This window comes from Centroberyx affinis, unplaced genomic scaffold (genome assembly GCF_046629955.1).
Source record: "Centroberyx affinis isolate AG114_WGS23_722 - 3 ecotype Tasmania unplaced genomic scaffold, CSIRO-AGI_Caff_v1 ptg001740l_1, whole genome shotgun sequence".
NCBI classification, from domain to species: Eukaryota; Metazoa; Chordata; class Actinopteri; order Beryciformes; family Berycidae; genus Centroberyx; species Centroberyx affinis.
In genome coordinates, this window is record NW_027280144.1 from 20,077 (window position 1) to 46,277 (window position 26,201).

At 39.4% G+C, this 26,201-nt stretch overlaps 1 protein-coding gene across 3 annotated transcripts; it reads right to left on the bottom strand.

Annotated features, from left to right (window-relative positions):
* Positions 1-13: 13 nt before the first annotated feature.
* On the bottom strand, positions 14-13,400 carry LOC139652013 (CD209 antigen-like). Of its 3 annotated transcripts, none has more exons than XM_071528936.1 (12): positions 13,036-13,400; positions 9,246-9,350; positions 8,787-9,044; positions 8,108-8,256; positions 7,822-7,925; positions 5,944-7,599; positions 5,549-5,688; positions 5,324-5,422; positions 4,273-5,208; positions 3,491-3,573; positions 1,326-1,426; positions 14-465 (listed from the first exon to the last, which is right to left on the bottom strand). In XM_071528936.1, exons 7-12 carry the CDS (start codon positions 5,640-5,642, stop codon positions 330-332), a joined length of 1,449 nt encoding a protein of 482 aa, XP_071385037.1. In that variant the 5' UTR covers positions 5,643-5,688; positions 5,944-7,599; positions 7,822-7,925; positions 8,108-8,256; positions 8,787-9,044; positions 9,246-9,350; positions 13,036-13,400; the 3' UTR covers positions 14-329. The 3 variants fall into 3 exon arrangements, with proteins under 3 accessions (XP_071385037.1, XP_071385035.1, XP_071385036.1); XM_071528934.1 differs by having other exon boundaries at positions 3,491-3,642; positions 13,036-13,398; XM_071528935.1 differs by having other exon boundaries at positions 3,491-3,642; positions 5,549-7,599; positions 13,036-13,398.
* Between the last annotated feature and the right edge of the window lie 12,801 nt (positions 13,401-26,201).

Here is a 26,201-nt window from a genome sequence, read left to right on the forward strand (position 1 = left end):
TTTATGAAGGGAAAACATGCAAATAATACAAGGCTGCTTTAGCTCTGCTGTATAGGAAATAAAAAATTCCACACTTATCTCAAACTACTACATATTAATGCAGATGGAGTCTTAACAATTGTAAGCTCGACAAAAACAACTTATAGACTCTATTTACTAAAGAGAGACAGTATTATATTCAAAACAAAAATATTCTCCCAAGCTAAGAGGTTTTTTTTCTAAAGACAATGTGCCATGGAAAAATCAGTCATATAGCTTTCATTGTAGGTATAAAACTCTATACGTGCTCCTGCTTTTAGAGGAGCAGCAAAATAGGATGTGATTTCAGATCATAACTTAATGACCTGCTCACAAATCCAATCCCGTTTTTCAGAACAAGGCAGATCATTCCATGCGTCCAGTCTTCTTACCAACTCTGCACAGTCTTCTCCTCCACTGTCATTAGGCTCACCCGGTGCCCAGAACCTATTTGAGATACAGAGGGGTAAGGACAACACTGATATTTTGGCTTTTTAATTGAATTTCAATCCTAAACTTCCTTAAAATTTTTGAGTCCAAATTCTTCCCATTCATATGTCAGCCAAAGGGGTATGACGGCGTATTAGGGCCATTGTAGGTGGAGAAAAAACTCCTGAGATTAAAAAATTCTGAGATTAAAGTCAGAAAAAAAAAACTTTGGAAAATTGTACTTTAGGCAAGGAACCGCGTAGCTTCATTTTGCAGGATAGGATCAACCAAGTGGAACACTTCAGCCATCTCCACACCACAGACATCCTGAACATGAATGCCAAAAAAACTCGGAATTTCTGAGATTCAAGTCAGAACGATTAAAGTCAGAATTTTTTTAGATTAAAGTCAGAATTCTCAGAAAAAAGTTAGAATTCTGAGATTAAAGTCAGAATTATGTACCTGTAAGGCACCCACTTCAGTGAGAAAGTCACTTTGCGTCATACAGGAGGGGAACCAATTCTGACTTTATTCTCAGAATTCTGACTTTTTTCTGGGAATTCTGACTTTAATTTCAGAATTCTGACTTTAATCTCAGAATTTAAATAAATGTTTCACATGTGGCCCTAATCCTCTTCCCTACTAGCCTCAGAATTACTGAAAGAAAAGGGAAAAAACTAATTCGAGTGGGCAGATTCTGTTGAATGGGCAAATAGTTACATTTTGGGTGTCTAAAGCAGGGCTGTTCCTTTACACTGGCTCATCCAACACATTACACTACATTTATCTCCAGCTGTGTAGAAACACAAAGACACCACCATTCTAAAGTGTCTTCATTTTGGGTCACAGGATGGTCCCATTCTACATCAGTTTCTTACCCGTCGGTCATATTGGATCCATCCACCCACTTCCACACCCCTTCTGTGTGCCAGTCAGACAGACCAAGCCACGTTCGGTCGTGCAAGCCCTTGAGAAATGACTGAGGTTGAAAAATAACACAGAGAAAAGACTTTAGGCAGTCGATGAGGCACACAGACAGTGGCTATGTTTACATGCACAGAGTAACTGCCTATTTTTGTTCCAGTTAGACCTTTGATACAGCCATGTTACTCAACCTGCGATTGAGTAACATGGTTGCCTTGAATAAAATAGTGAACAAAACATTCCCACATACAGATAGAACTGTCACACCTTTCCTGTCCCTCTATGGTAGGCAGGATGTCATGTTGTCAAGATGGTGTCTATATGTCTGTCTGTGTGGACACACTCTGGTGAACACAGTTAACTCAAGAACAATACTATAACTCCTTAATACTTTAAGGTACAGAGTTCATATTGTGTTATGTGAAGAACAGTATATTGACATAGAAATATTTGCTAATATGTTATTTGCTTGTGAATTATTGTCCTAATTAGCATAACTGGTTATGTTTAATATATCATTGTGTAGCAGGGATAAAAATACAGTATTAAAATGTGTTTCTATATTCAAAGACAAAAGGTATGTTTTTCTCTAAAACCATATTCTCATCAAAGGTGAAAGGATTTACATAGTCACTGATTTTAAATATCTTGGCGTGATACTGGATCCAAATTTGAACTTTAAGAAACATGTTAAAAAAATGTTTACAATTTAGCTCTGTACTCATTTTGATATTCTATTTTATGGTCTTCATGACTTGCTTTTTTTTTTGACAAGCATACATTTGTGATGTACTTTTTATGTAGTTTTGTATTTTGTGTGTGTGTTCTTTTTTGTATAACTTTGTATGTTGTTTTTACGCTGTACTGTTTGTTATTGTGCTGTTTCTTTGCTTTGACCTGCCAAGGGACTACAGATGCGAATTATCTTGCAGCTATAATCTGGTAAAGTGCATCAAATGGTGACATTTATGTTTGAACTGCGCATTGTCCCTTTTAAATAAATAAATAAATAATATAAAACCTGGCATCGTTTAGTAGCGAAGGTCGTGGTCAAGTCATGAGGTCTCGCGCGCTGCAGAATCCTGTCGCTTTGTCACAGGATGGCAGCAGAGATGGTAACGTATGTACGTTAGTTTCATTAGCTCAGCTCCATTTATGCTTATAAAAGTGTTAATAAGTTGTTCTAAACGCAGTTTGTTTGTGGCGAATGATGTCGGAATATATGTGAAACATTTCTCTATGCTGTACTTCTTTTAGCAGAGTTTCTTTTGTTTAATTTGGTCGATATGAAATAGAATTTTGCTAGTTAGAGTAGAATGTTTACACACGCTAATTGGGCATGAAATGGCCAGCTGTGAAACTGACCACACCATACCATGTGCGTTATTCTGTCTAAATTGACAGGATTGAAAAGAAATGGCTGTGTGACCACCTCAAACCCAAGGAGACCTGTGTGGCGTGCGGTTCGTGCCAAGGATATGCAGAGGGCTACAATGGTGATTACGGGATATGAGGAAGCACCTAATGCTGTCTTGATCCTCTGTGCCTGCCATACACAGATGACGTGAGATCACTACACTGGAGCTCAGGTAAAACAAATCAGTGCCTTTTCAGCTGGCCCACTTTTTGGTCAAACTTAAAGAGGACTGAATCTGCTTTGTTTAAAACTGTATAAGCCAGGCATCCTAAGCAGGTTATTTCATATTTCATAATTTATTGTAAGTTCTGAAGTTTACATGCGTCAACGTAAAAAAAAAAAACAGGTTACGAACAGAATATTCTGTAGCCTACATGCAAACGTAGCCACTGTCTCTCTCTCACATCCTCTTTTATAAAGAATATTTCTATGGACTTTCTGCTTTACTGAACAGGATAGAGTGTGACAGACACTGTGGTGGCTTTAACCTGCCTTTAACGTGTGATCGGACTGTAATCTGGTAGTGAAAAACGCATCAAATCCAGGTGTGAATGCACCCAAGATGCACTGACGATCAAATCAGCTAAACGGAGACGCATTTAGCCACAAGCTGTAAATGAAATGCATCTCCAATCCACATATAACCTCTATAGAACATCTAACTTTAATCTTTAGTCTGAATCTTTCCACCCCCTCCCTCACCTGTTCCTTTCTGCTGTTGACGATCACCAGGTCAGCTCCTCTGCTCTGACAGTCCTGCCTGCTCTCGTTCCAGGTTTTACTGTCTGTAGAGGGGAAGTAACAGCTGCCGTCAAACTCTCTCCATTCCTGCAGGCATCTTTGCGTGGTCAGCTCTAGAAAACACAGGTGTGAACGTTTCACGAGGTTTAATATGCATTTAAGTATAATATGACCCAGAGCATTCCAATATAATGCAGATTTGGATTTGAGTTCAGCTGGTTACAATTGCATCCAAAAACCCCCAAGAAGCATTTTGTTGATACAGTAAAACATATTTTGGTAACACTTTATAATAACCATCATTAATAAATGGTAAATTGATAGTTAATTAAACTTTAGTTAGGCCTAATAGTTATTTTACTGTTAACAAACAATGAAATGATCATTAATAATGTTTACTAATTATTAGTAATGCTATAATTTATGTTATTTTATCATTCGTTTGTGTAATACAAAATAATTTGTTTATAAATTATATATTGTATCATAGCTTTTTACCCTTTTTACCGTCTCTTATCAGCTATGATACAATATATAATTTAAATTATTTTATATTACACAAACTAATGATAAAATAACATAAATTATAGCATTACTAATAATTAGTAAACATTATTAATGATCATTTCATTGTTTGTTAACAGTAAAATAACTATTAACTAAAGTTTAATTAACTATCAATTTACCATTTATTAATGATGGTTATTATAAAGTGTTACCCATATTTTTTCTATTATTCGTGCCTTTTATCTTCTCTTTCAGCCTTTCGACCTCCTCTTGCAGCTGGTGTCTCTCTTGAGTCACGTTGTTGCATGTGGTCTGTAGCTGGTCTCTGTCTTTCGACTGGCAATGTGAGATAGTCTCTCTCAACTGGTCCCTCTCTTTAGTCAGGTTGTTGTTACTGGTCTGTAACTGGTCTTTCTCTCGGGTAAGGTCATTGTTACTGGTCTGTAACTGGTCTCTCTCTCTGGTCAGGTCGTTGTAACTGGTCTGTAACTGGTCTCTCTCTCTGGTCAGGTCGTTGTAACTGGTCTGTAACTGGTCTCTCTCTCTGGTCAGGTCGTTGTAACTGGTCTGTAACTGGTCTCTCTCTCTGGTCAGGTCGTTGTAACTGGTCTGTAACTGGTCTCTCTCTCTGGTCAGGTCGTTGTAACTGGTCTGTAACTGGTCTCTCTCTCTGGTCAGGTCGTTGTTACTGGTCTGTAACTGGTCTTTCTCTCGGGTCAGGTCGTTGTAGCTGGTCTGTAACTGGTCTCTCTCTCTGGTCAGGTCGTTGTAACTGGTCTGTAACTGGTCTCTCTCTCTGGTCAGGTCGTTGTTACTGGTCTGTAACTGGTCTTTCTCTCGGGTAAGGTCGTTGTTACTGGTCTGTAACTGGTCTCTCTCTCTGGTCAGGTCGTTGTAACTGGTCTGTAACTGGTCTCTCTCTCTGGTCAGGTTGTTGTTACTGGTCTGTAACTGGTCTTTCTCTCGGGTAAGGTCGTTGTTACTGGTCTGTAACTGGTCTTTCTCTCGGGTCAGGTCGTTGTAGCTGGTCTGTAACTGGTCTTTCTCTCGGGTCAGGTCGTTGTAGCTGGTCTGTAACTGGTCTCTCTCTCTGGTCAGGTTGTGGTATTGTTTCTCTCTCTCTTGGGTCATAGCACTGTAACTTATTTGTTGGTTTCCCTCTCCTCGGGAACCTGCAAAATGACAAATGCATAATGTATTATACACCATTTAGTAAAGCACATCCTAGTATTGATGGCACCACTAAGAGATCTGGACAAGTTATTGAAAAAGTACTGTCCAACTCACAGCGTGCTGCCAGGCCTATGATTACAGCCAGTAGGAGAAGACACAGCAGGCCCAGACACACTGCAGCAGCTCTTAGAGGTCTCTCTCTAAACAGATACCCTAAACCATGAAAGTCAACAAAAACAAACCAAAGCATACTTACAGTAGGCAGTATAACCCCTCATATGAAAATTCTGTATATGTCTCCATTTGTGTTTGTGTGTTTAGCAATGCAGATATTTATACCTGAAAGTTGCTCAGCTCTTGTCGGCCTGTATTCTTTAAAACTGTCATCAATATCCATGGACATCATTGGCGAATTGATCAGCCTCTTAGCCATCACTGCTTGTTGGATCACCTTGAAATGTGAATCCTAATTCAAAAACCTGTGTAACAAATAGTTTAGAGAATGATGTGAAGAAATCCAAGCAGCGGGCAAGAGGTTGGCTCTGGTGAGGCTGCCCCACCCAAAAACCAGCTGAAAGTCCCACATCGTATTTTTATTATCAACACACTGATCCTGAACTTTTGGTTCTTATAAAAGCTTTTATTTTAGTGGCTATTGCATAGTAAAATAATTTAAAATGCTCTGTATTTTTTTTTACCTTTTTTAGATAATAAAATAAATAAAGAAGCCTTACCTAAAGCCCGGAGAGCCAAAAATGAATAGGGACGGTGAATCCAGGAATTAGCTTGAGATATGCATACACAATGAAACATACAGGGGCAGTCAGTGTCACTTTCTGTTGCTGTATCCAACACCATCATGAGTCATAGAGAAAGTGGGTGTCATTGTCTGTCAGTTTATCTCAGTGTTCTCAGCTTAAGTGAAGTAAAGGGAGTTTAGCAGTCTTAAAGTGGCATGATTTCTCCAGAGTTCAACAAGTGCACAAAACACTCATTTCATTCATCACAACCTGAGGATGGGCAGCAGTTCGTTTCATTTTTGCTATATCTTTATTTAGATCTCATATTTATTTTTCAGTCTCATGGGATCAAAGACTATGAGATTATCTGCTGTTGATGAACACTCTTGTTGGATACACCACTGCTCTTCTCACACTCCTGTTCCCCTTTTTTGGGCCACTTCCTTGTCCTGCCTCTAAAGCATCTGGAATCTGCTTGCTTGATGTACAGTATATGAGGTCAAATGTATGAACTGAAATAAACCCGCCTGTTGCAAAAACATTGCTGTCGCACAAACAAAGGCGTCAGGGAGCAGTGCTTCAGTGCCCCAGAATTGCTTGTTGGTAGGGTATAAAGACCCGAAGCAGCATTTAGAACATGACACTAAAACCTCCATTTAAGCCATTCCTGTAGCTGAAATCCTTAAGCCATGGGATGACAGATTTTTTTTTATATAGTTATTTTTCATGGATATCAAGCCTTTTTAAGCAACGATAACACTGAACAAACTAAATAATAAATGAATGAACAGTTTGTGAATAACAAGTCACATGGCATGGGCATCAGATACTGTCACATGTCAGAGGACATCGCCATGGTTGCAAAATCAGCATATGATGACTATCTTAGGAGAAAAAATGGGAAAGCATTCACCTTGGTCAGTAAAGAACAGCTCCTGTGATATTTTCCATAGGTGTTATGGTTGAGCTGGTTGCACTTTCATCATTTATTTTTTAGATGTTTGATATAGGTTGGGGAACATGACTGCCCAAGAAATCAGCAACCATTTCAGGCAATTCTAAAACAAGTATTTAAGAGAAGGGCTCAAATTCAGGCAACAAGACAAAAAGTAAAGAATGAAAAAACAGAAAACTTTTTTTCGTTCATTAGTTCGCTTCTGTTGGCCATTAGCTTGCTAATGACCTAGTTACTCAAAAAAAACAAAAACTGTACAACTCATGTTCTAAGCACTAAGACCTCTTCGTCCCCCATTCATCAAATCCCTGTAAAATTGAACAATTATTTATTGGAAGTATTATGAATTAAGTTTCAGGAGAAGAGGCCACATCACAACTCTTAGAGCTGTGAGCTTCTTAAATTAGAAGACAGTTGCAAAAATTTTTTATCCAAATGAGATCAGTAAATTAGAGCAGTGAAGCGATCACTGCAAGAAATAATCTATGGTTTCATTCACAGCACAGCAAACACATTCAAACAGCATTCCTGACTACAACTAAACCCTGCCTGCTCTAAATGTCACTGTCTGAAAGAACTTCTCACAAAGGAAAAGTTTATTTGAATCACAAGGTAAGTCGTTCCAGCCTTTCAGCCCAGGGTAGTATTCCACACAGTCTTCATCTTGACCATTAGGCTCGTTGTTTGCCCAGAACCTATGAAATAGAGTGTCACAGTCAGCTTGTAAGACCTCATCACAAATCAAGTTTTCCAGTCTGCATCCAGGTCACCAATACTGGTAGTGCAGGAAGAAACGGCTGTCCTTCATATTGAGACTATTACCATTGCTAACATATAAAAACTATTATGAAATGATTATACTATTGCTGAGGCATTGGTATTTTTAAAATCTTTCTGGAAATAGTGAAATCTCTTACTCTGGTAAGGTCAGTGTGGTGCCATCTACCCAAGTCCAGAAGTTTTTTTTCTCAGTCAGACCAATCCAAACTCTCTTTTTATTGGTGAAACGTTGGACAAAGTTCTGCATTTGAAATCAAGAGGCATTCTATTAAATCCAAAATAACTGACAAAATGTATCCCCACTTGCTCATGTCAATGATGAATTTCTGTTTACAGAGGATGAAGACAGACTTGGTTTCAGGCATGAATGATTATGTGGGTACAGACCTTGATTATTTGAGCTATGATTCCCCTCCCAATCACCTGTTTATCTGTGCTGTTGATGATCACCAGGTTCGCTCCTCTTCTCTGACAGTCCTGTCTGCTCTGGTCCCAGTTCTTCTCCTCAGTGGATATGTAGTAACAACTGCAGCCAAATCTTTGCCAGCCTTCAGGACAACCTATTATTTGTTCTATAACACACCATGACATCTCTCAATAAGACATAAATAGAGCAAAACAGTAGTCCGACACACAGTGCACAAATAAATAAATAAAAAAAATCAAAATTGATTTTTGAAATAACTGCTTTTTAAACACAGGCCCTTACTCACTTTGACATAATAGTTGATCAATCCTGCTCAATCAATTTTTTGCTTCACTATCAGGGGAATCATATTCACAAGGTATTTGAATTGATGAAGAGTTTCATTCCAAAATGAGCCAACATTTGAAAAATGTGACACCTACTCTGACAGAATGATGGCATGAAAGCAAAATCTGCTATTGACTCAACTGCTAATGTTGAAACTTTTGCCTTGAGCCTTTTACTTGAAAACAAGTGACATTTTAGAGGATGTAATGATTTGTGTTTTTTTAAATATTGCGCAATCAGGTTTCCAAAACAGATATGCAGCAATTTTTTTCCTAAATCATATTAATTAGGCCTACACTGAAACTATTAATAACTTGATAATCATCATGGACAAAATATCTCACTGACCCATAAGTTTGTCCAGAAGACTCGTTCCGTTTTCCATCAGCATGAGGTGGTTGCAAACTTTATTTACAAAACTCTTGTGATTGGTCAGTAACTGGCCTCTCTCTTCAGTCAGGTTGTGGCTGATCATCTTACATTGGTCTCTTTCTTCAGTGACATTGTTGTAACTGTTGTTCAGGTTCTCTCTCTCTGTGGTAAGGCTGTTATAGTTAGCCAATAGCTGGTTTCTCTTCACATCCCACTTGGTTTTGTCTTTAAAGCCTGTTAACCGTGGATAAACAAATATTGTGACAAATTATTTATTTTAGTTGTCATTAGCTGTAATGTTCATAAATCTAACACAGATGCCTTTTATAAAGCAGGAAGACACATTACATAAGGTGCAGATTTACAGATTCTGATTGCTGTTCTCAAGCAATATATAACAGTCAGTCATCACTGGATGAAATGAGGAAAACGTACGTTGGACCACCAGACCAATGATCCCAGCCAGTAGGAGAAGACACAGCAGACCCAGACACACTGCAGCAGCTCTGCAGGATCTCTTCTTTTCTGATCTTATGTTGTCTGTGAAAACATAGCATCTACCTCAACATACTGTACAGTGCTGAAAGAAACAGTGTAAAGACTGTGTACCAATATAAATTTATTATAGTAACAACAAGGTAATTTGAAGGTCTTGTCCAGTAATGGTGAGATGTTGTTTCTCTAAAGTTAAGTTCTCTTTGTAAGTAATGGCAAAAAAACTTCACAGAAATCTTAGCAAAGATATGGAAATAACAAGGTGCATATCATTCTGTTCATTCCAGCCTATTGAGACAGCTGTCCACACATGTGCTCATCTACATATGACATATAAAATACCTAAAATAATACAAATTATGGATCAAATATCTAACTCCTTAAGAAAAGTTTAAGGAGACACATTTTTCAGTTCATGGCATGCTATATTGTAGCTTATCCAGAAACAAAATATTGCACATGGACAATGAAATTAAGTCAACAACATAACTTAACATATTTGAATCTTGGATCCTGCAGCTGACTCTCAGCCAAACATCTGTTTTGCAACAGGATATTTAAATGCAGAAGGAAGTAACTGCAACTTTTCCCCGTCACTTTGCTATTCCCTTTTGGTGGCAGTTGCCTGTAATATATGTACAATTTTTGAGCACTATATTCTTTGGTAATGTCGTTCTAGCAATTAATTACTGTAGCTTACACGGCTTAATTTTATATTGCTGCAATAAACTAATATTTACAACAACACAGTAACACTTTACCAGTAGATGTTCCTTACCTTAACCCTAAACCTAAACCTAACCCTAAACCTGACCCTCTCTCTGCTATGGTGTTGTAAAGTTCAGCCACATTTGCCAGTTCCACCCCTGACTAAAGGCCTCTGCACCTCTTTTGGATTACCGTTTGTGGACAATTTTAGCACATTCCTGACCCGGACAAACCTTTCAGCTCTGTTTTTAGCATTCCTCGAATCATCAACAATAGGCCTTCAAAGCAAAACTGCAATGCATTTAACAGGAAATGTCATAATACCAAGAACTTAATTCACATTTCTCTCAAACCGATTTCTCTTTCTGCCCGCACTCCACTTCATGGCAATTTTGGTTTACTGCATGTTAGATCTCTGTCTAACAAATCTTTTATTTGCCACGATTTCATTGTTTCAAATAAGCTAGACCTCTTTTGTGATCAGAGTCACGCCTGAATCAAAACGATGCTGTCCCACTACACAAAGCCACCCGATGCTAACTGGAGACGGTGGGGGAATAGCAGTAACTTACAGCAACAGCCAGTCACATTACTTTTAACAACTTCTCACCCTTTGAACATATTAGTCTCCTAATTCAGGGACATTTATCAGTATAGTATTCTTCTCTGGTTGAAGCTTCATCTGAGAAATGTGAGTTTTTGTCCTTTTTTTAAAATAAGGCTAAGAGAGTATTAGGAATCAGATTATTCTTCCTAACCAAGAACTGTCCACCTTTTTTGTAAACTGTTTTGAACAAATCTCAATATACAGAGACGGTTTCCCATATGTAGTCCACTACATGTGTGCTTGATGTTATTCTATGCTTTGACGTTTCATAAAGAGGTCTTTGTCATAGTTGGTCCATGCTTCCTTTCATCAGCAATCGTTCATTGGCCTCTGGTATTTTTCCCTCTTGTTCAAGCATGCTGTAGTCCAACCACTCCTCAAAAAACCTTGTCTAGATCCCTCTGTCCCGAATAACTATAGACCCATGTCAAAGCTGCTGTTTTTATCTAAGTTTTTTAATTTTTTTTAATTTTTTTTTATTTTATTCTATTCTATTTTCATTCTGTTTCAGTCTACTCTCAGTTTATCGTATTTGACTGACAATATCAATTTTGAGATGTTTCAATCTAGCTTTAAATCACTTCGCAGTACAGAGACTGCAGTTTCAAAGTGGCAAACAATCTATAATTAACAGCAGACATGGGTAATTGTGTGGTCCTAGTTCTTCTGGATCTCAGTGCAGCTTTTGACACCGTAGACTACAGTATTTTACTAGGCTGTCCATGAAATTGTGTCGTTGTCACTGGGTCTGCGCTGGACTGGTTTAGATTTTATCTGTCATATCAAACCTTCTCCATTAGTTTAAGTAGTTTCTCTTCCTCTTGTGCAAAGGTTACTTGTGGTGCGCCCCAAGTTCAATTTGGGGTCCACTTCTCTTTAGTTTGTATATGCTTCCCCTCAATTGTATAATCCAGAAATATGATGTCTCTTGCCATTGAAATACTGATGGCACACAGTTGAATCTGTCTGTGAAACCATATGGCATTGCCAGCATTGTAGCCTATCTCTCAGTCAGTGCCTCACTAATATCAGGTGCTGGATGTCTGCTTCAGAAGGACCTGGGCAATCTATCCTCATATTTAAAACCTTATGGTAGAAACCTTGAGGATTTTTTGACTCTAACTTATGTTTTTAGACGTAAGTGAGCAGTCTAACACAGTCATGTTTTTTTCCATTGAGAAATATCCCCAAAGTTAAATCATTTTTACCCACTAAGGACCTACAAATGCTAATTCATGCTTAGATTTCTTGTATGATCCATAAAGCTCTCTGATGTTTGCAGTTGCTTCAGAAAGCAGCTGCCAGGCTTCCTATAAAAATTTTGAATTAATTTCTTCAAGCACATGCCTGCGGCGAGCCACCCATCCTCAGTAGGGCAAGACCATCATCAGCATTGGTGGCCGACCCGTTCTCATTCCCAACTCCAACTCATCCTATGTTGACTCTGTCAAATCCCTTGGCGTCACCATAACGACGCAAAAGGTACCCTTTCGCTGTTGCGTCCATTTTTCCCTGAGCAGACGCACTGGAACGCATCTAGATCGGAAGTCGGCAATACCAACTCGGAACTATCGACTTCCGACTTACAATGGATTGCAGCACTACACAGGATTCTGTCTTAAAGCAATATTCCACTTAATTTTAACATGGGGGTTATTCAGCACTTGACCGCCATGAAAATCAGACTATAAACTAATCACCAAGATCGGATGCAGCTGGCCGAGTTTGTAGTGTTTGGATTTTTACTTCCCATTCATTTGAATGAGCCATGAAAATAGACTGAAAACTGACATTTAACACGTTGGTGAACAGATTCAACAACAGATCCTGCTACTGATTTTCAATTGACGTTTGGTCATATTTTTTAGAATGGCATTTTACCAAATATTATTTTTATTGATAGACAAGAACACAGCGGAGGGATACATGCCTCTGCTATGTTCTCGTAGCGGAGTAACAGTATATGTTCCCAAAGTTTCCATAGATTCCAATGTTTACCTCAAATTTCCCCCAAACAGGTAAGATTCCAGATTTTGAAAAAGCTCTACGCCTACAAAGTTGTGTTTCTTCCACTGATTCTATCTTATCTGCATTAACCACAGGTAATGCCCAGTGAGCATCTGTCTGTCTCTGTGGGTGCCTCAAACAAATGGTTTTATATGTAATGTATTTTATATTTATCAAAAATATCGTAGTTATTATAAAAGTGCCTTAACTTAATTAAAAAAAAAAAAACCTTTTCATGGATTATTTTCATAGATATAGGCTACGGGTGTGGACAAGTTGCACTGCAAAATGTGAATATAATACAAAGTACTTGAAGAACTTTCACAAACAGATAATTAACCTACCACCTTTCCTTTTTACAAAAATAATCTGAGGCCCATCTATTGTATGAGATAGTATGTGGAGTACCTGGGTGTCGGTCTTCTGCAGTGTCCTGTACTGCTGGTGGTGTAGTTCCTTGCATCTGTAGGTTGTCATATAATGCCAGGCTGTCTGCGCTGACATAGATGTCCACTATCCTCTCCTCCATCTCATCTCGATCAACCTTGGCCTTCTTGGTCAGGTCTGGCTTGGCGTACAGGTCTTCAGACATCGCTGTTGATTTACTGTCCCTTGTGTTTACCTCAAGAGATGTTTTACTTGATCTGACTAAAATTAACCAAACCTGACCTAACTATACTCCACCATACAGTGGACTCCACTAGACTCTAAGCTACTCACTATCTTTCAGTTTTTGCTTATATTTGAATGTTGGAATAGCCTGGTTTGGTACCTCTGATGTATATAACCAAATGAGTGTCTGTACAAAATGCAAACTAGTTTGGGTTTGCAGCACAGAAAAAGGGAAGTATAGTAAAACAAGAGGAACCAAACAGTAATTATGCATCTTTCCCTGTCATCTTTTCATCTGATTGCGGGTATTTTTCACATGTACTGTATAAGTATTTTTACAGTGTAAAAACATAATTGTTACCCAGAACCACATTCACAACTTTTCTGTTCGTGTGGTAGAACCATTTAAACATTTGTGTGATTTATCATATCTAGAATATGAGATACAGTAGTAGATTGCATTTGGTGAACTCAACCAGGGTGTGGACACGATTAACCACATTTAACCACAATTTCCCCCTAAGCTGACTTGCTTCGGTAAGTGATCTTACCGAAACACAAACTGACACCGCAGAATAAAATCACCAAACAAACGCAAAGTAATGATTATACAGTAATAACTGTACAGGGGATGAGCAGCATGTTGTTATAACAGCTCCAACTCACAGGACTACCTGGTGGAGGGGAAGGAGGGGAGGGATGGAAGGACAGGAAGCAGGGCAGGAAGGAAACATTGCTCAAGTATTCTGACTATACTCATGTACAACAAGTGTTTTAAGGACAAGAACCATCACTTGATCTCACATTGTACCTCAAACTGGTTTTGGACTACAGCTAAAATAGGAATTGCCTCTAGAGATATTTGAACATGCCATTGATATCAATAACTAAATGTACTTTAAATTGAAAACAAAATTTGAACTGAAAATCATGCAGAGATCAGCCAGATCCATCATACTTTGGACCCCATTGGGAGGCCTCTCCAATACTGAATAGTGCTACTGCCGCTATAATACAACACTACACAGTTTAGGAAGCTAGTTTTAGCCAGTTACAGGGAGGGGCCGCCATATACAAATTTTGTGCACCGGTTTCATTGTTGACCTAAGTGCAACACTGACAACAATGCATACCCAGTGGAAAGTTAAAAGTAGGTGCTAACCAAAAACGTTACTTAAACATATTTGCACTCTGAAAGTACAGATTTGTTTTTTCAAATATCTAGGCTATTGCAGTAACAATATTCCTGTATTTTTTTTTAACATAACATTGATAAGTAAACACTGAGGTTAGCACAAACACTCAGGCCTTTGTTGAAATAAATAAAAGAAAACAATATCAAAGCTTATTCTATTGAAAATGGTTATACGTGGCACTCTTCTCAACTACCAAAGAATTGCCAAAGGGTCCTCTCGGCCAAAAATCGTTCTTGGCTGCAAAAAGTTAGTTAGAACCCTTTTCCCCCAGAAAACTCATTTTAAGAAGTCCTTCCGTCTAAAAAGGATTTTTCACATAATACATAATTCTGCACAGTCAGACTATGTTGTCATTGAACTTTTATTTATTACTTCGTATCATGGTTGTATCGAATCACGAACCCCATATCATGTATGGAATCGTACCGTGAGATAAGCATATCATCCCATCCTTAATATGTACATATTTTTTTGTAATTCTAATTGTCTTTAAATTAGGCTAGTGTACAGATACACCTTTATAATAACTGACTTTTTTTGTATACATAGGAAAAACATGAATACTAATTCTACCATTCTACCGCTATGTGCTTGACACACCTACCAAATTGGCGTTGCGAGTTTGTTGTGCTGTCACCATGGTAACTCCCTCTAAGGATCATGGGTACTGTAGTGTTTGGTGCCGCTTTAAACACGTAAGCGACAGAAAAAACACGATTTGACACTAATGAGGTTGAAACATTTATAACCGAGGATCATTACAGCAACCTTTACTATCGTTTTCTGATGTCGGAGATTGAAGGGGTTCACTGTTGTGTAATATGGCAGCTATCGCTAAAGTTAAAAATCCCAATGAGTCTGGCGGCTGGTCCAAAACTTTTGCGGAACCGAATGTTTCAACTCTACGTACCAATTCAAGTAATCACACGTACACCATGCACACGTTGTACACCGTGGCATGGCTGAATGCAGTGGGGATTGGCTATATACAGTATGTGATGATATTGTCAAACTCTAGTCGCAAGGACACATTCCCATCATAAACTATTTTTTTGAGAAAGTCTCATTGTTTGTTGTCTTCCTCTATTAACTTCCCTTTGCAAGTTCCCTTTCCATTATGATACACAACAGAAAATTTTAATTCATCTGCGCTATGTAAAACACAGATTGCACTCCTTCCATTACTGTGGTGCTGACCTGAGACTAGAGCAGAGAATAGACTGGCGTGTTGATCCTCTAATTAATATCTCTTGACTGGAGCAGACAGCAGAGGAGTTTGACACAGTTAAGATTGTAGAAATGTCTGATTGTACAATGTATGCCAATGAAAGTGTGGTGTCAGGGAGGCAGAAGGTGGATTTCAGTAAACCTGATGATGTCATTGGTTTGCCTGACTCAGGAAAGAAAGTTCGGAGTGCTGCAGCAAAAAAGAAAAAAGTGTGAAAAGATGTGAAATCTTTGGGTACTTATTATTATTATTATTGTTGTGATATATTTTCCTGTCCCTTTTATTCCAGATCACATTGTAACTTTTTAATAAAAATGCTATGCAAATGCATAACACTTATAATAATCAATTTTACAATGTGTTGTACAATTAAAGGAAGAAAGCAGACTTAAGTAATAAATAAATAATAAGTTATAGTTAAGAGAAGACTGTTGCAGACTCCATGAAAGCCCATATCTCATAAAATCCCATTCAGCATAATCCAGAGACCATATTGGACTCCCCCAAAAAATAAATTAACAGTAACACTACAGCATAATGAGAGCTTAAACAATTCATCAGTTAAATGCATATTTAGTTAAATGAATCTTCCGTTTTGGAGCCCTGACCACACATACCACACGTATGTCTTTACATAGGGAGTTGAAATCTATGTAATATAAACGGAAGCCAGGCCATTTATTGCTTAAATAGTAATCAATAAAATGTAAAAATTATAAATTCACCAAGAAGCCAATGTAAAGAGTTATCTATCCTCTTTGTTCTGTAGTTAAATCTGCACTAAGCAATTTCAGACTCTATAACCAATCTTGAAACGTGCTATGTGGAGATTTCCGTGACATGTAATGATATAAACAAATATCCACGTGGGCAAGCTGTGTTGCTGTTTTCACCTCTAAAGTTTGTTGTCAAAACTTCAAACGACCGGGGCACCCCAGTGGCTCACTGAGTAGAGCGCGTACCATAAGCTTCTGTCCTTCCTGCAGCAAACACGGTTCGAATCCAGCCTGCGGTCATTTGCTGCATGTCCTCCCCTCTCTCTCCCATACCTTCCTGTCTCTCTCTCTCGCTATATATATATCTGTCAATCAAGCATAACAATGCAAAAAAAAAAAAACTTGTACCGACCACTAGCTTTTCATTTTTTTAAAACTAGCTTGTCTCCTCCCTTGCTGTTTAACAGCGGAGCTCTCCCCCTCCCATCCCTGAAAAACATTCTCGTAATGACGGAGTTGATGAAGCGAGTGAGTAAACTTGTTCAACTAATAAACTTGCTACCTGCCTTTTCACTTGTCATTGTGGGACATGTAACCTTCAGCAGGAGAAAAATCTGGCAAAGAGAGACTGGTAACCTGCAACTCTTCTCTGTAGGTAAGTTTAACTTAGCTATTAGCCTTTATGCATGGACCTTCGCTAGGTTTGTCCTTTGGAGCTGCCGTAGTCCAGCAGCTTTGCTGTGGTTAGGGTTAGGTTAGGGTTTCTGTCACCCTCTAGTGGCCGGAAAATCTCTTAGTACAGCTTTAAAAGACCTGTGGCCTCATTTATAAAACGGTGCGTGGATTCCACACTCAAAGGTTACGTGCGCACAAAAGAGGAAAAGTACATACGTACAAAAATAATCAGATTTATAAAACCTGCATGCAATTTCCTTTATAAATCACAATCAACTTGAAATGTTGCGTACGTGCACGAGCCTCGTATCCCGCCCCGTTACCTCCCACAATTAACCATAAATGGTCAATGAAATGCCCACCATGAATATTGATATGCAATTGTTTGTGAGGGAAAATGGATAGTTCAGACCGAAAAACAAAAAAGAGAAAGTTCACTGAGTGTGAAATAGAGACGCTTGTTGTGGAGGTTGAGGCCAGACAGGCTATATTGTTTCGTGGGCATAGTTCTGGCGTGACCAATAAAAGGAAATCTATTGAGTGGCAGCGTGTTACAGCAGCAGTGAACGCTGCCAGCTCAGAGAACAGAACCATCCCAGAAAAAAAAAAAAAGGTCAGACATAAAAGTCGACGCGAAGAAACGCATTGCTGCGCACCGCCGGAGCCTAGGTGCCACTGGTGGGGGTCAGGGGACACCGGAACTCACTCCCATTGACGAGCGTCTGACCTCTATGAGACAAGACAGCCTCGTCAGTGGTGTTGTTCCTGAGCGGGAGGGAGAGACAGACTTGGCACTGGATGAAGCCTCTGCGGGTGACTGAGGTAAATATAGGCCATTCCTTTCTTGTGTGTAAAGAGTGCACCAAACTACACACTTCAGAGGCTACTTGTCATTTCAAATATTGCTTCTGAAATCAACAAACCATACTGCAGACAATAATGACGTTTTTATTTTCAGTTTCAGGGCATGTGGTACAGGGTGCAACCGGTGGTGAAGAGGTGCCCGAGGATGACGGTGCTCCTGGCCAGAACATATCCTGTGCGCCCCGTGCCTCCAGCTGTGGTCGTGTCCTGACTGATGCTGTCCTACAGACTCAAATGGACATGATTCAAGCAATTGATAATGTAACAACTGAACTTAGAGACATTAATTTATTCTCAGATGGTGCCCTTATTGCAATATGAGTGCAGTCAATTGCGCCGATTACATTTGGGCTGCAAATTGCGCTTTGGCCTGTTCACCCACAGTGTATGGAAACCTAATGTACTGCCGTGTCATTTTTAACTATGCCATCAAAAACGTCTGGCATTATGTGGCTGTGATATCCCCGACCTGTCCGCCAACTCTCTCTCTGGAATGTCCCGGTTGCCAAAAAACCAAGAGTGGTCAACACCTGTAAAGGGGCCGGTATAGAGTGGTTTCTCTGGGTCGGTCTCTCTAAAGCTGGCATCCAATTCAGTACAAAGTTCCAAGAGAACGACTCTTGGTAAGCGAAATCGGCTCATGAGCCGGTCCCTGAACACCCAATCCATTCTAACGCTGCCATTTGCATAATCCTCCAATAGTGCCAAAGCAGCCATTTTTATAAATCCAAAAATATGCGTGAAAAGTGGCGCATGCACTTTTCAGGCCGGTTTTGTGCGCACGCAATGTTTTATAAATGAGGCCCCTGATCTTATATGTTCTGAACTACTTGCAGACAAGAAAGAGCTTCACAACTGAGGAAAAAAATACACAGATTAATGAATTAAATTAATTAATGAAATTGGATCAAGATTGGATCAGATTTAGAGTAGTGATGCATTTGACGGGGACACATCAGGGACCACAATGGTACTGAGCAAAGCCACTGACTTTGAGTGTTGTCTTCTTTTGGTGCCATTGACCAGGATTCTCACAATGACAGGTGTGTTGTCAAAATACCTTCAGAGTGATGAGCTTGACCTCAACATCCAGAGTCTGTGTGCTTCTCAAACACACAAAGCCATCAAAAGAGAAGATCACCCACATTCGACAGCTGTGTGGATATTACAAAAACAAAACAAAAAAAAAATCACAAAAAAGAACATTATGGTAAGCCAGGGAGTTTTATTGCACCTTTGTAGATGATTTCTGGGGAAATTATCTGTTGGCTGTTCATGGATACATTGGATACAGTAGTGAGTGATTCCTCATTTTCCCTAAACCACTAAGGGATAAATTCACAAAGAATGAATAGTGACCAATGATTACGTCACTTTTGGCACTTAAATTGCAAATCTGTGCTGTCTTAATGTCCAATTCACTATAGATGTCACAACCTCAGCCAGCTCCAGGTCCACCCCATAATCCTTTCTCTCATTTCCCTTTGCCCCTCTTCTGTTTGTCTTGTGTGTGTTGTGTTCTGTTCAAGGCCTTGTCATTCCAGTCTCATCCACCAGGTTCCCCTGTGTCTCCTGCCATTACACACCTGTCTTCTATCTGCAATCATCCCTGCCTTCCTGCCCTGCACCAGCTGCCACTCATCTCTCATTAGCTCAGTACCATACTTACCAGTCTCTTTCCTAGTTTAGTTTGCCAGATTGTCCTAGTATCTCCTAGTTCGTTCCTGCCTTGCCTTGCCTTCCAGTTTGTTCTGTTTACTCGGTTCTGACTCTGCCAGTGTTTTTGTACTCTGATTCTCTGCTTGCCATTCTGGTAGTGATGGTGAGATGAAGCTTCATGAAGCTTTCCAGCAAATTTTTTCACTAAAGGGTTCAAACATCTGCTGGTCAAAGAGTGTAAAACAGGCAAATATATTACAGATGATGTCATTGTCATCACCAGTAAAGGCATGTGAATTAAACTACTGTCAACAATGTCAATAAATAAAGTAATCCATTTATATTATATAGTGTTTTTTCTTTGTTTGGAGATTATTTCTCCTGCCTTTGAAACCACGCTTTCACATGGTACAGATGAGGCTGGGGTACACAAAACCCCATTGCCAGCTTGTAGAGACAAGGGTAAATTAATTTCTGTCTCTCCCAGTATTCAAGTAGGTCCTCCAGTCGTCAATATTTGGTTCCATCAGGTATCACTGGACTTCCACAGTGGCGTCAGTTGTCACATTCTGTGTTTTCCTGGACTGCATTACACTGTTGTCCAGATGACGCCACAGTTTGTTACCTGAGAAGTGTACACAGATCTTGTTCATGAATGTAGTAATTAAAACAAATGCAACTCAAAACCCAAAATAAAAATTCGATGATGGCATAGGAGAAATTGCTCTCACCCCTGCAAACTTTTTTTAACTACTTTTGTTGAGAATGTGCTTTTTTTTTTTCTTTTTCTTTTTTTGTCAATATCTTTATTGAACTTTCTGATATACAAACAAGTACAAAACAGGCCAACAGACCAGGCAGTATCAAAGGGGAAGGCTATGTCACACACTAAAGAAACATAGGGGGAGAACACATCCCCATCAAAGACAAAATCATAGTTTTGCACTTCCCTATATGCAGTACAGCATCAGAAACACTTAGACACAAAGAAATACATAGACCAGTACAAACATATACAAAGATAAACCAATTAAACAGTAACAAACAAAAAACAAAAAAAGGGGGAGGCCATGTCACACATCAAAAACAGACAAAATATTATAAACTAAAATAATACAGATAAATAAAAGGGGGGGGAATCACCTCCATCGGAGACAGCATCCAAGTCTTGCATTCTTATACAGTACAGCATCACTAACACTTGAGCACTTCTATATTGTGATCCGTGCAATCCCACAGCAAATCAGTTATGCATTAGTACATTGTGTGGATTCCCAACTGTGATCCACCAGACCCTTCAACACAATGGCTTCCAGTCTAGTTCCAATATAGTCTAAGAACGGGGACCAAATCTTATAGAATACCTTAATCATACACTTCGATCTGTATGTCAAATATTCCATAGGTATTATATCAAAAATAACCTTGTGCCACCCAGCTATTGTTGGAGGTTTGCAGTCTATCCATTTCAACAATATATTTTTTCTTGCACAGAAAGTAAGGATACATAGAAGTCTTTTAGAATGTATACTTTTAAGTTGTGTGTCTGGCAGCCCAAACAACAAACACGTAGGGTCCTTGTTCAGTTTAATATCAAGAATTAGGCATTGTGTTACGAACTGGGGTCGGACCCAAGCGCAGGACAAAAACATAGTCTATCCGCTATGTTTTTCCAATAATCATCTATATATTTACAAGTCCAAACACAATGAATAAAACTCCCAGCCTCAGCATTACACTTCATACACAGTTCAGATTTATTGTGATCCATTTTATGTCTAAGCTGGGGAGTAATCTGTGGACGGTGTAGTAGTCTAAATTGAGTTTCCTTCGTCCTATTACAAACTGAAATGTTATTTGCCGATTCCCATATTTGTAACCAGGTTGCTTCATCAATGTCCATGTTCAGGTCATTATTCCAATCTTTGGGCGTGAACGCAGGTTTGCCTTTATCACATTTAGAAAGTGCTCTATACCCAAGCCCCAAAATATCTTTCTTTCTTCCATTAGAAACTATGTTCTCCAACGGAGAAGGTTGATGACAAAGGTCAGTGTCCTTCCAGCTATTTAAAAAACTTAGTATCTGGAGATATCTAAAAAAAAAAAATTGATCAAATGAAAGTAGTATCTTCTTTTCATATAAATGCCCAATAATAACAATCTCTTTACTGTCCCACAGCTTAAAGCCCCTATCCGTGGTACCAGGAGGGAAGTCTATGTTACCCCATACTGGCGAGAGGGAGGACAGCTGTCCCTCTAGTCCTTCCAACCTTCTTATATCCCGCCAGGCTTTAACAGTTGCGTTTATAATCATATTGTCGCCAATAAAAGTTTTAAGGTTAGGTTTTTTTCCATTCCATACAAAAGTACTAAACCAACTATTTATTTCTGTAATCACTTTTCTTGGAAACAAGATTGGAAGCATCTGAAATACATATAGAAGTTTAGGCAGAATATTCATTTTAAGTAATGAGATCCTTCCCAACATAGATAGCGGTAAGGAAATCCATCTTTCAAGATCCTCACGTATACGCTTCAGCAAGGGTGTAAAATTAGCTCTATATAATTGATGAAGCGATGGGGTTATCACTATCCCCAAATATGTAAAGCCCTGCGGTGCCCACCTAAATGGGCAAGATAAGGGGGGGCGAACATCACAAAGACCACCCAAAGGAAGAGCTTCTGACTTAGAAAAATGTATATTGTAGCCCGAAAATTAACTGAAGCAACTAATCAGATCTAGAAGAAGAAACAACAGCACGTCATCGGCATACAAGGAAATTTTATGAATCTTACTCTCAGCTGAGATACCTGTAATAGAAGGGGTGTGTCTAATAGCCTCCGCCAAAGGCTCGATAGCAATTGCAAATAATAGTGGGACAGAGGGCAACCCTGTCTTGTACCCCGGCCCAGGCGGAAATAAGATGATCTATTGCCATTTGTTAGGACAGCAGATAACGGGTTATTATATAGTAACTTCACCCAGCTAATGAATGCTTCCCCTAAGCCCACTATCTCCAGAGTGGAAAAGAGATAGGGCCACTCAACCCGATCGAAAGCTTTCTCCGCATCCAGGCTAATAACTACACAGTCTACTTTGCCAGATTGGGAAAGCTGAATCACATTGAGAAGCCTCCTCATATTATTGCATGAATTTCTGCCAATAATAAATCCTGTCTGATCATTATTTATAATGGAAGGCAGGACTATTTCTAAACGCAAAGCAAGGGTCTTGGAAAGCAATTTAAGATCCGTATTCAACAGGCTTATAGGCCTGTAAGATGCACACTCATCATCAGCCTTCCCCTTTTTAAGAATTAGGCGGATATTGGCCTCTGTTAGTGATCTGGGGAGGAAGACACTCCTCAACGAGTCATGAAACATATTAAGCAAGGGTTGTATTAGTAAGGATTTAAATTCTTTATAGAATTCACAGCCCAGCCCATGTGGGCCTGGGGCTTTGCCTGATTGCAGTGAATTCAGAGCTCCCTTGACTTCCTGCTCTGTTATTAGTTGTTAAGTGTTTCCCTCTGTATATCTGTGAATTTAGGTCGACTCAGACTAGAAAAAAAAAGCTCAGAGAACCTCTGACTAGACATGGGTTGTTCGCTTTTATATAGCTGACTAAAATATTGTTAAATAAAATATTTATTTTCCGCTTCTGATAATTGAATCTCCAACTCCCTCTGACACTCAAGCGCTTTTCGCCGTTTACTTTTCACATACGATATTATTAAGCCTTTGGAATATGCCTTGCTTGTTTCCCAAAGAGTTGAAAGAGAGATGTTAGGTGTATTGTTAATTGTGTAAAATACCTTGAATTCAGAGGTAAAATAGGAGATAAAGTTAGGGTCACTGAGCAAGGAAGAGTTGAATCTCCATGTCTTGGTAGGGGGAGTGCTCCCCTCGTGGAGGAGCTGAAGGAATATGGGGCTATGGTCTGAAATTGTGATATTTCCAATAGAACAGGAGGTTATCAGATTTAATCTAGACTTGGGAACAAAGAAATTATCTATTCTTGAGCTACTCTTATGTACACTCGAGAAGAAGGAAAAGTCCTTCTCTCCTGGATGTGTGATCCTCCATATATCAAGGTATCCCATCTCCTCACAAAGCTCTATTACTGCCCTGGCCCTTTTAGTAGGAGGTCGTCTCTCTGTTGGAGATTTATCCATTTGGGGGTCCAATAGACAATTGAAGTCCCCTCCTATTATTGACTGTTCACATTCTATCTCAGCAAACTCTGCGAAAGCCTTTGTAATTAATGATTAGGGGGGTAATATATATTCATTATAGAAATATGCTTACCAAATAACAGACCTCTTACCATAACATATCGTCCTCCCTCATCTCGAATACATTTTTCCACCTTGAATGGCAGTGATTTGTGGATTAAGATACACACACCTCTACTATTGGAGGTAAAGGATGAGAAGAAGACCTGTCCCACCCAGTCACGTTTGAGTTTAATCTTTATCTTTAAGGTGAGTTTCTTGTAAAAGTGCAATTTTAACCCCTTCCTTTTTCAAAAGTGTTAGTATATTTTTCCTTTTTACTGGGTGGTGTACTCCCCGCACGTTCCAAGAACAGAACTTAGTTTTAACTCCTACCATGTGTAAAGCTGAAATTATGCCTAGTACTGTGGGTTGTGTTGCTGCTGTCTCTCTTATTTGTCACTTCATCCATTATCCCAAATGGGATAGAAGCTGCTCCATAAATAATGTTTCTGGACATCCAATACAATTACTATATAGAGCGAAACCATGGCCATACCCCTGTACGAACTATATACAACTATCTTTGCTAGGTCCTGAAAACGTAAAATCAAAACTAACAAAACACTTAAGAATAAACCAGTACCCCCAGAGTATCTCTGAGGTTGAGCTTACCAAAGATGCAAGCATCCTAGCTTAGAGCCGGCATTTCCATATGAAAAGGATGATAAAGTAAATACATAAATAAAGAAACATAAAAAAATAATTACCATAACGATAATGGTAATGGCAACCTTCAGGTAAATGATTCTCCTGAACTCCAAGTAGATGAGGCAAGGAGAATATATGTAAAGAAACAAGAAAGAAGTAAAAGTAAATATTGAGATAAAGACATATAACAACCGTGATATATTCGTGAAGAACAGTGCAAGGTGAGAGTGGACATTAAACTCATAAGAAGTTGAAACATTTGTAGTATTGATTATAACAATTCCCTAACACAGGCAGAGCCCTGAGATATTTATACAGGTCCATATGTGCAGGTCGAAACTATTCCTCTGCAGTCCAAAGATAAAGCTCCCCCAAAGTCACATCCGGGGATTACAGGTAACAGTTAAAAGAGTCCTTCTCGTCTTCTCAGAAAGAGAGCCATGCTACTCGTAGCTTTAAAAATGAATAAAAATAAAAATATGAAAATAGAAATAAAAAAGGACTCAACTCCAATGGATAAGCTATTACCGGTTAAAATAAAACAAGAGGTTGAGCCTCAGAATAAACATTACAGTGTCTACATAACCACTTAGATCCACGACCCGAGTGTAGGCTGGCTCCATTAATATATTAACGGACCCAAAAGAAAACACAAAACAAATGGGATGCCCGTTTTAAGATAAGATAACATTATGTCCTTTCTCTCACAAAACGATCAGGAGAACAGTCAAAGCAGTAATGTTAGCGGCAGCATATGAACCGCCCCAGACATACGATACAGTTCAGTTCTCCGGTAATAATGACACTCACCACATTGGGGGACTTCTACGGCCGTTCCAGAGAGTCAATGTATGCAGATACTTCGTCCGGAGTGCGGAAAGTTTTGGTGGTGTCGTTCACCGTGATCCTGAGTGTAGCCGGGTATAGCATAGCATAGCGGGCTCTGGGGATGTTTTGCAGGTTCCTCTTGACATCCGCAAATTCCCGTCTCCGTTTAAGTGTCTCTGCTGCAAAGTCCTGAAAGAAAAATATTTTGGATCCCTCGAAGAGAACCCCTTTTTTGCGACGGGCAGCATCCATGACTTTCTGACGGTCGGAGAAGTTGTGGAAGCTGACGATCATGGCCCAGGGTAGCCGCGATGTGGCAGGACCAGATATACGGTGAGCTCGCTCCAGCTTGACTCGGTCAGCCTTTGTTTCCATATCCAGAATCTGGGGGATCCACTTCTCCATAAACTTCCCCACGTCACTGCCCTCTGCTTTTTCACATATTCCCAGGATCCTCAGATTTTTTCGGCGACCCCGATTTTCATAATCCTGCAAGCGCTCTGTCAGCCCATCAACTGACTTAGCTAAGACAGCAATGTGCTTTTCTGCCTCAAATGTGATGTTCTCCACCGCCAATATCCTTTCCTCGGCGTCTCCGACCCGGTCATTGACTTCCTTGAGATACTGAGATATATTAGTGTTGATACTATGCAACATGCGTTCCAGCTTATCATCAATCGCCCTAGTGATATTAGCCGTCATCACCTCCATAGCATTGGTGATTGCTGGGTCTAGTTCAGGTGTGTCGCATGAGCTGCCACCATCTTGGCAGGAGTGAGACTTTTCAGCGGTGGTGTTCTTCTTGGTTTGTTTCGGAGGCATTTTGCCGGTAGAACTGCCCCAAAAGTGCTCCAAAGACATTCCCCGGAGG

What these genes read in the sequence shown, in the direction of transcription:
- LOC139652013 (XM_071528934.1), bottom strand. Translation starts at nt 5,642, where the DNA reads ATGGCTAAGAGGCTGATCAATTCGCCAATGATGTCCATGGATATTGAT. An exon ending in GCTGAAAGAGAAGATAAAAG is followed by an intron (nt 3,643 to 4,272) that starts GCACGAATAATA and finishes TGTGTTTTCTAG; the next exon opens with AGCTGACCACGCAAAGATGC. An exon ending in GGATCCAATATGACCGACGG is followed by an intron (nt 466 to 1,325) that starts GTAAGAAACTGA and finishes TATCTCAAATAG; the next exon opens with GTTCTGGGCACCGGGTGAGC.